This window comes from Alosa sapidissima, chromosome 5 (assembly GCF_018492685.1).
Source record: "Alosa sapidissima isolate fAloSap1 chromosome 5, fAloSap1.pri, whole genome shotgun sequence".
Lineage (NCBI taxonomy): Eukaryota > Metazoa > Chordata > Actinopteri > Clupeiformes > Clupeidae > Alosa > Alosa sapidissima.
In genome coordinates this window covers 20,501,660-20,511,761 of record NC_055961.1, presented here as the reverse complement: position 1 = coordinate 20,511,761, position 10,102 = coordinate 20,501,660, and the positions used below count along the sequence as shown (strand labels likewise).

Here is a 10,102-nt window from a genome sequence, read left to right as displayed (position 1 = left end):
TTGGATAAAAAGTCTGGTCTTTATTGCTTTCAAGATGAAAATGATGAGTAGTTCCATCAGGCATAGCATTCCGAATGGTCACATCAGGAATGGGTTAGGCAGAATCATGGGAGTCTACAGGGATTGGTAAAAAAAAAAAAAGACAAGTTACATTTTACTTACATTTCAGAACTCCTTACCATATGCCATTGCTTCAATCTGGGACTGGTCAACTAGACATTTGTTATGACTATTGGTTGATCTAAGAATGCTACAGCCTGAAATATGAACCAGGCCAGCCCACAATGTTCCATTTCAGCTCCAAAAAGGTTCAAACCAAAATCATTCCTTGTACAGCAGTAGTTGGGCTAACAAACTGCACAAGTTGTTATATAGCCTGCCATCTACAATTCACAGGAGACAAATACAAGATGACTGGGGGAGCTCCATCAGCCAGAGGTTAAGTCTGAGCAGTTTGTTAGGGAGCAGAGTATGCAGCACAGTAAGAGACAGGGATAATAAAGTATTAAAATAATAATTGGTGAGCAAGTTTACAAATGCTATTGCGCTCCAACATGGGGTTGATAACCACCAGAGGTTTGTGACACTACTGGCACTGATTATTATATAAGAGACCTGCTGGGCTAAGATATGAACCATACAACCAAGCCAGCCCACAGTGCCCAGTTTCTGCACCATTGCTCTAAAATCAGTCAACCAAAGGGACTCCTTCCTTGTGTGGTACAGAGCACTAGTGGGGCTAATGAACTGAATTCACACATCTACAATCCACAAGTCTCAGAAGACCAGCGCTAAAGAAGCTAGAGATTGTCATGATGGATGGGGAGAAATTCCACAAATCTAAATCAGATACTAATGTACTGTAGAGCATCATGTCTTGGTCAAGTTTCAAATCCCAGATGTATCAATAAAATTGAAATCTCACAGAAACATGTCAAAAAGCCAAATCAGCAAATACCAGTAACCGTGGTCCCATCTTGGGCAGCAGTAGTCTCATTATGCAGGTTCAGTACAGTAGTTAACACAAAAGCATCCTCACTTGCACCATCTTGGGATACCACATGAGAAAACAAGGAGAAAGTCATGGAGGATCCAGTTAGTTTCAGAACCAAACCGAGTCATAAACAGATTATTCCCAACTGCAGTTGTAAGCAGGACAGGGACACACTGCCCTTCAACAGCCAGCGAGCCTTACCAGTTCCTACAGTGTGGTCTGAGGTGGTCTGGTTTTGGACATTTGGTGTCGGCATGGTAACCTCAGCATCTTCACTTGGACCATCCTGGGACCCTACACAAAAACAGCCGGCTCATTTTAGACCATAGTATAATTTGGGAATGATGTAGGTGGTGGCATAATTTAAAGTGACCCCAATGGTTTTCACTAATAGAAGTTTGTTCAGGCTATGTTAGCAACTACCCCCGTAGGATTTGATTGCCAGTAACAGTTACTCCACCTGCAGCATATGACGTAGTCTGGTTTTGGGAATTTGGGGCTTCAGTTACCAGGTCATCTTCACTTGCTCCATCTTTGTATTTCACAAAATAAATTTATGTCAGTGGGGCTGTGTATGGAATGGTATATAGTGAAGTACACAAATCATATTCAAATGACCCAATGTCCTTACCAGCATTTCCAGTTTGGGCAGCTGTTGTCTGGTTTTGGGAATTTGGGCCTTCAGTTACCACGTCATCTTCACTTACTCCATCTTTGTATTTCACAAAATAAATTTATGTCAGTGGGGCTGTGTATGGAATGGTATATAGTGAAGTACATAAATCATATTCAAATGAAGCCACAAATGACCCAATGTCCTTACCAGCATTTCCAGTTTGGGCAGCTGTTGTCTGGTTTTGGGAATTTGGGCCTTCAGTTACCACGTCATCTTCACTTACTCCATCTTTGTATTTCACAAAATAAATTTATGTCAGTGGGGCTGTGTATGGAATGGTATATAGTGAAGTACATAAATCATATTCAAATGACCCAATGTCCTTACCAGCATTTCCAGTTTGGGCAGCTGTTGTCTGGTTTTGGGAATTTGGGCCTTCAGTTACCACGTCATCTTCACTTGCTCCATCTTTGTATTTCACAAAATAAATGCATTTCAGTTGGGTGATGGGATTGGTATATGGTCACGTATAACAAATATAAAATGAAGGCAAAAATAACCCATTATCCTTACCAGTAACTTCAGTTTGTGCAGCATCTGTCTGATTCTGGGGATTAGGTGCTGGAGTGGCTGATTGAACATCTTCACTTGCACCACCTGGGGATTCCATTCAAGTTTAGACATTTGAGTTCAACACAACCAGCTTGTAAGACTATAGGAGCACTACAGAAATACTCACCATTATCTCCGGTTTGGGTCTGGTTGTTGGGATTTGGTGTTGTAACATCAACCACATGGGCACCTTTCTCCACAACATCCCTCTTTGGAAGACAGAAGACTGCTCAGATGAGCAAAAGAAATCATGATTTAAGTGTGATTTAAAAGACACAATACAACTGCCAAAAGATACTTAACACCACTCACCATTACTAACAGTAGCAATGAGAAACCACACAGCGACAACTTTTGCCAGTACTGCCATGTTGGATCACTAAACAACAATGGAAAGGATGATTTCAAGCTGGCATTATGGAGGCTTATAAAGGCAGGACGCCCTCATGCTCAATTCAGTGATAATTAGAATCAAATGAGTTCCAGGTGTGCATTGTTTAGTGATGCGTGCCAGTGTCTCTGGGGTGTGGCCAGACATTAATAGACCTATGAAGTTCACCTACAAAAAAGCTACCATCTTTGCCCAAATAAGGAGATCCGGTATCTTGAGATTTTTTTCTATAGGAAAATAACATGGGGATTTTGAATAATCGCACCTGTTAAACTCTCACAGGGACGAAGAAATTGGAAATGCAGACGTTTTGCTCTACACAGTTTTGTCGCAGGTGCTAAACATCTTGCACTAACTTAGGGTGTTTTCACATAGGCCATTTATCGACCTACACAGAGCACGCATTCTTGAACCAGTGGCGTTCCGAATTCTTTAAACCTTGGTGCTATCTAGTGGTATCTTGTGCGGTCCAGAACTGGTGCTATCTAGTGAACCAACCAGTTTTGAACCGCACCAAGGGTGTGTCATCAACAATGGGTATTGCATGCAAAACAAAAGTTAATGAGATGCATAAACGGGAGAATGATATGAACAGTTGTCCCCTAAAAATGGCAGAAATTAGCTAGATAGATAGATTGATAGATACTGGTGTGGTGATTTTGTTTCATATAAAAAAAATATGAAATATGTAATATATATATACATTTTTAATGAATTCTGATCTGAAGTTATTGCAAAGATCCTCTAACTGTCAGTCAACATGTCAGCCAATCAAACTTTCTAATTCAGTGCAGGCCCCCTCACATTATGCACAAAAAAGTCGTCAATCTGAGTTCGTTTAGAAGGCTGAAAGGGACCAAGTGTGAAAACACTCTTATGGCGGAGTCTCTAACGGCATCACCGTCGGCCATCTTGTCACAGGCAAGCTATCTGGTGGGCTCTGTGGTACCTGATGTAAGGTGATTGATCTGCACAAACACAAATACTCTTATCTCGCTGAAATCTTGACAGATTTACAAACGGTTTGGTTTCTTACAAACATTATTAACGTAGCTATAATCTGGATACTTGAACATGTTGAAGTTTTTATTATTATTTATAAGTATGCAGTGTCATAACTACATCTCTGACGTTTATAACAAACCAAACCGTTTGAAAATCGGTAGAAAATTGAGCAAGTTATGGTTGTTTAAAAAGTATGCACCATTGAAACACAATGTTAGGCCTATGAGTGAGCGAGCTGACTGTGGCAAGGTGGCCTCCAGGTGTGGACGTCAACCTCTATTGGCCAGCAGTGCGGACGAGACATCTAGCCTGTATTATGTATATCTATGGTTCAACAGACCTCTGAAGTTCGCCTATAAAAATAGTAGGGGTTAAGTCATTGAGAGACCTCAGACCAGCCTCAGACGAGTCCAGGAAGTGACGTCAATTCCAGAAATAAGTACATCATTTACTTTACTCTTTATGGAGAATACAGCAGGAAAACACATATTTTCTTTTACAGTTTATATAGAAAATAGTCATATTAGGTAGAAGCGTTTTATTATTATTCATAATTCACATTTATTTATTAAATAACCGATCGCGACTGACTGTCCATGTGATCTGCCAGAGTCAGCTGGGAGGAGCTCGTGACTCACGCATAGGGACTCACGGCAGATATTTTGGTTTATGGCTATGGTTTAAGTGTCCTTCCTATTCATTAACATGAACATGATGACTGACGAAATAAATGACTATGATGTTTAATAAACCTTTGTAGGCATACATTTAACAAGTTATCATTATATCACATCAATTAAGTGTTTTCTGTAGGCTAGGCTTGATTGTAATTTTTTGCACATTCCAACATGAGGAAACTTGTCTTTTTTCTGCCTTATGTTCTAACTAATTTTACGAGTCTGCAGTATCACCGAGTACAGCTGATACAAGAGGGTCTGGCGTCTCTTTGTTATGATGCACTTCCTGCGACGGTCACCCGTCTCTAAATAACTTAACTCCCTCTAAAGGAACCAAAGCTGCCATCTTTGCCCATATAAGGAGATCCGGGTGTTAATTAAAGCTAACTACCTATGGCCAGTTTTATTGCAAGTTAGCTCTGGGTCGTCTTACCAAACACACCAAAGATCACAGTATCCACTAGAAGGCAGAGGACAAAAGTGTGTAGAGCAAAACATCTGCATTTCCGATTTCTTCATCATCAACATTACCAATTCATGCTAACGTATTTTGGTTGAATGCCAGAGACTATTTCCGGTTACTAGCTGCTACCTACACACTGGTGAATAAACTTAAAGAAAGAATCCTAACTCCTTTGTGTCCTATGTGGTTGAACTTCCATAGGCTACAAATATAAAACTGTTTAAAGGCAAACAGCCTTACAGCCTGGATGAAGGCTGTTTGCCAAAATGTCAATTATAATCTACAGTGAGCAGCCACTCAGTCCTTACTTCGATAACTTTGTGTCCAGGATCTCTACTCTAAGCTAGTCAGCCCCCTCCCCCCTTTCAGTAATTGTGTCAAATTCAACACACTGAAAGACCAGGCTGCATGAAACTTAGTGGGCAGGTAGCCCAGCCTGCTTTCATTTATTTTACCGCTACATAGAAACCATCTCTAACCAGGGCACATTTCCAAGATTGGTTGGCTAGTTATGTGGAACGAGGGAGAGAATATCATTGCAGTACTGAATAATTGGAGCCCAGATGCAATTTTGTCATTTTCTAAATTTCTGATCCTCTGAATAAAAACAGAAAAACAGTTCCAAGATCCAATTTAATTTGTCAAGGCGGAAAAAATGAAATTGGATATTTGAATCCATTTCTGTTTTTCCAAATGTCCGTTTGTGTTTAGAAAATCTAACTGATAAGCGTTACACGGACCCAATATCCACCAATTGTATAATTAACTGGACCAACTTCCCTTTTAGTTAGGCTAACACATTACAAAATTAAACGTAAATGTAACAGGAAAATTAATGAGGTCTTCTATTCAGCTTTACCGCCAAATCAGACAAGACAATCACAACTCCCACTTTCAAAAAAAAAAAAAACAAAAACAAACAGGAAAGACAATATTGGATAAAAAGTCTGGTCTTTATTGCTTTCAAGATGAAAATGATGAGTAGTTCCATCAGGCATAGCATTCCGAATGGTCACATCAGGAATGGGTTAGGCAGAATCATGGGAGTCTACAGGGATTGGTAAAAAAAAAAAAAGACAAGTTACATTTTACTTACATTTCAGAACTCCTTACCATATGCCATTGCTTCAATCTGGGACTGGTCAACTAGACATTTGTTATGACTATTGGTTGATCTAAGAATGCTACAGCCTGAAATATGAACCAGGCCAGCCCACAATGTTCCATTTCAGCTCCAAAAAGGTTCAAACCAAAATCATTCCTTGTACAGCAGTAGTTGGGCTAACAAACTGCACAAGTTGTTATATAGCCTGCCATCTACAATTCACAGGAGACAAATACAAGATGACTGGGGGAGCTCCATCAGCCAGAGGTTAAGTCTGAGCAGTTTGTTAGGGAGCAGAGTATGCAGCACAGTAAGAGACAGGGATAATAAAGTATTAAAATAATAATTGGTGAGCAAGTTTACAAATGCTATTGCGCTCCAACATGGGGTTGATAACCACCAGAGGTTTGTGACACTACTGGCACTGATTATTATATAAGAGACCTGCTGGGCTAAGATATGAACCATACAACCAAGCCAGCCCACAGTGCCCAGTTTCTGCACCATTGCTCTAAAATCAGTCAACCAAAGGGACTCCTTCCTTGTGTGGTACAGAGCACTAGTGGGGCTAATGAACTGAATTCACACATCTACAATCCACAAGTCTCAGAAGACCAGCGCTAAAGAAGCTAGAGATTGTCATGATGGATGGGGAGAAATTCCACAAATCTAAATCAGATACTAATGTACTGTAGAGCATCATGTCTTGGTCAAGTTTCAAATCCCAGATGTATCAATAAAATTGAAATCTCACAGAAACATGTCAAAAAGCCAAATCAGCAAATACCAGTAACCGTGGTCCCATCTTGGGCAGCAGTAGTCTCATTATGCAGGTTCAGTACAGTAGTTAACACAAAAGCATCCTCACTTGCACCATCTTGGGATACCACATGAGAAAACAAGGAGAAAGTCATGGAGGATCCAGTTAGTTTCAGAACCAAACCGAGTCATAAACAGATTATTCCCAACTGCAGTTGTAAGCAGGACAGGGACACACTGCCCTTCAACAGCCAGCGAGCCTTACCAGTTCCTACAGTGTGGTCTGAGGTGGTCTGGTTTTGGACATTTGGTGTCGGCATGGTAACCTCAGCATCTTCACTTGGACCATCCTGGGACCCTACACAAAAACAGCCGGCTCATTTTAGACCATAGTATAATTTGGGAATGATGTAGGTGGTGGCATAATTTAAAGTGACCCCAATGGTTTTCACTAATAGAAGTTTGTTCAGGCTATGTTAGCAACTACCCCCGTAGGATTTGATTGCCAGTAACAGTTACTCCACCTGCAGCATATGACGTAGTCTGGTTTTGGGAATTTGGGGCTTCAGTTACCAGGTCATCTTCACTTGCTCCATCTTTGTATTTCACAAAATAAATTTATGTCAGTGGGGCTGTGTATGGAATGGTATATAGTGAAGTACATAAATCATATTCAAATGACCCAATGTCCTTACCAGCATTTCCAGTTTGGGCAGCTGTTGTCTGGTTTTGGGAATTTGGGCCTTCAGTTACCACGTCATCTTCACTTGCTCCATCTTTGTATTTCACAAAATAAATGCATTTCAGTTGGGTGATGGGATTGGTATATGGTCACGTATAACAAATATAAAATGAAGGCAAAAATAACCCATTATCCTTACCAGTAACTTCAGTTTGTGCAGCATCTGTCTGATTCTGGGGATTAGGTGCTGGAGTGGCTGATTGAACATCTTCACTTGCACCACCTGGGGATTCCATTCAAGTTTAGACATTTGAGTTCAACACAACCAGCTTGTAAGACTATAGGAGCACTACAGAAATACTCACCATTATCTCCGGTTTGGGTCTGGTTGTTGGGATTTGGTGTTGTAACATCAACCACATGGGCACCTTTCTCCACAACATCCCTCTTTGGAAGACAGAAGACTGCTCAGATGAGCAAAAGAAATCATGATTTAAGTGGGATTTAAAAGACACAATACAACTGCCAAAAGATACTTAACACCACTCACCATTACTAACAGTAGCAATGAGAAACCACACAGCGACAACTTTTGCCAGTACTGCCATGTTGGATCACTAAACAACAATGGAAAGGATGATTTCAAGCTGGCATTATGGAGGCTTATAAAGGCAGGACGCCCTCATGCTCAATTCAGTGATAATTAGAATCAAATGAGTTCCAGGTGTGCATTGTTTAGTGATGCGTGCCAGTGTCTCTGGGGTGTGGCCAGACATTAATAGACCTATGAAGTTCATCTACAAAAAAGCTACCGTCTTTGCCCAAATAAGGAGATCCGGTATCTTGAGATTTTTTTCTATAGGAAAATAACATGGGGATTTTGAATAATCGCACCTGTTAAACTCTCACAGGGACGAAGAAATTGGAAATGCAGACGTTTTGCTCTACACAGTTTTGTCGCAGGTGCTAAACATCTTGCACTAACTTAGGGTGTTTTCACATAGGCCATTTATCGACCGACACAGAGCACGCATTCTTGAACCAGTGGCGTTCCGAATTCTTTAAACCTTGGTGCTATCTAGTGGTATCTTGTGCGGTCCAGAACTGGTGCTATCTAGTGAACCAACCAGTTTTGAACCGCACCAAGGGTGTGTCATCAACAATGGGTATTGCATGCAAAACAAAAGTTAATGAGATGCATAAACGGGAGAATGATATGAACAGTTGTCCCCTAAAAATGGCAGAAATTAGCTAGATAGATAGATTGATAGATACTGGTGTGGTGATTTTGTTTCATATAAAAAAAATATGAAATATGTAATATATATATACATTTTTAAGGAATTCTGATCTGAAGTTATTGCAAAGATCCTCTAACTGTCAGTCAACATGTCAGCCAATCAAACTTTCTAATTCAGTGCAGGCCCCCTCACATTATGCACAAAAAAGTCGTCAATCTGAGTTCGTTTAGAAGGCTGAAAGGGACCAAGTGTGAAAACACTCTTATGGCGGAGTCTCTAACGGCATCACCGTCGGCCATCTTGTCACAGGCAAGCTATCTGGTGGGCTCTGTGGTACCTGATGTAAGGTGATTGATCTGCACAAACACAAATACTCTTATCTCGCTGAAATCTTGACAGATTTACAAACGGTTTGGTTTCTTACAAACATTATTAACGTAGCTATAATCTGGATACTTGAACATGTTGAAGTTTTTATTATTATTTATAAGTATGCAGTGTCATAACTACATCTCTGACGTTTATAACAAACCAAACCGTTTGAAAATCGGTAGAAAATTGAGCAAGTTATGGTTGTTTAAAAAGTATGCACCATTGAAACACAATGTTAGGCCTATGAGTGAGCGAGCTGACTGTGGCAAGGTGGCCTCCAGGTGTGGACGTCAACCTCTATTGGCCAGCAGCGCGGACGAGACATCTAGCCTGTATTATGTATATCTATGGTTCAACAGACCTCTGAAGTTCGCCTATAAAAATAGTAGGGGTTAAGTCATTGAGAGACCTCAGACCAGCCTCAGACGAGTCCAGGAAGTGACGTCAATTCCAGAAATAAGTACATCATTTACTTTACTCTTTATGGAGAATACAGCAGGAAAACACATATTTTCTTTTACAGTTTATATAGAAAATAGTCATATTAGGTAGAAGCGTTTTATTATTATTCATAATTCACATTTATTTATTAAATAACCGATCGCGACTGACTGTCCATGTGATCTGCCAGAGTCAGCTGGGAGGAGCTCGTGACTCACGCATAGGGACTCACGGCAGATATTTTGGTTTATGGCTATGGTTTAAGTGTCCTTCCTATTCATTAACATGAACATGATGACTGACGAAATAAATGACTATGATGTTTAATAAACCTTTGTAGGCATACATTTAACAAGTTATCATTATATCACATCAATTAAGTGTTTTCTGTAGGCTAGGCTTGATTGTAATTTTTTGCACATTCCAACATAAGGAAGCAGCATGAGGAAACTTGTCTTTTTTCTGCCTTATGTTCTAACTAATTTTACGAGTCTGCAGTATCACCGAGTACAGCTGATACAAGAGGGTCTGGCGTCTCTTTGTTATGATGCACTTCCTGCGACGGTCACCCGTCTCTAAATAACTTAACTCCCTCTAAAGGAACCAAAGCTGCCATCTTTGCCCATATAAGGAGATCCGGGTGTTAATTAAAGCTAACTACCTATGGCAAGTTTTATTGCAAGTTAGCTCTGGGTCGTCTTACCAAACGCACCAAAGATCACAGTATCCACTAGAAGGCAGAGG

The 10,102-nt window shown here is 40.4% G+C and overlaps 1 protein-coding gene across 7 annotated transcripts; it reads right to left on the bottom strand.

The window, feature by feature from the left end:
- On the bottom strand, positions 1-8,016 carry LOC121708798 (sericin-2-like). Of its 7 annotated transcripts, XM_042091705.1 has the most exons (11): positions 7,855-8,016; positions 7,670-7,768; positions 7,504-7,587; positions 7,318-7,398; positions 1,998-2,078; positions 1,818-1,898; positions 1,626-1,706; positions 1,455-1,526; positions 1,196-1,288; positions 959-1,048; positions 1-114 (listed from the first exon to the last, which is right to left on the bottom strand). In XM_042091705.1, the coding sequence occupies exons 1-11, from the start codon at positions 7,910-7,912 to the stop codon at positions 95-97; spliced, it is 840 nt and encodes a 279-aa protein (XP_041947639.1). In that variant the 5' UTR covers positions 7,913-8,016; the 3' UTR covers positions 1-94. The 7 variants fall into 7 exon arrangements, with proteins under 7 accessions (XP_041947639.1, XP_041947643.1, XP_041947642.1 ...); XM_042091709.1 differs by lacking the exon at positions 1,626-1,706; XM_042091708.1 differs by lacking the exon at positions 1,818-1,898.
- Positions 8,017-10,102: the final 2,086 nt, after the last annotated feature.

What these genes read in the sequence shown, in the direction of transcription:
- LOC121708798 (XM_042091705.1), bottom strand. Translation starts at nt 7,912, where the DNA reads ATGGCAGTACTGGCAAAAGTTGTCGCTGTGTGGTTTCTCATTGCTACT. An exon ending in CATTGCTACTGTTAGTAATG is followed by an intron (nt 7,769 to 7,854) that starts GTGAGTGGTGTT and finishes TCATCTGAGCAG; the next exon opens with TCTTCTGTCTTCCAAAGAGG. An exon ending in GACCCAAACCGGAGATAATG is followed by an intron (nt 7,588 to 7,669) that starts GTGAGTATTTCT and finishes TGGAATCCCCAG; the next exon opens with GTGGTGCAAGTGAAGATGTT.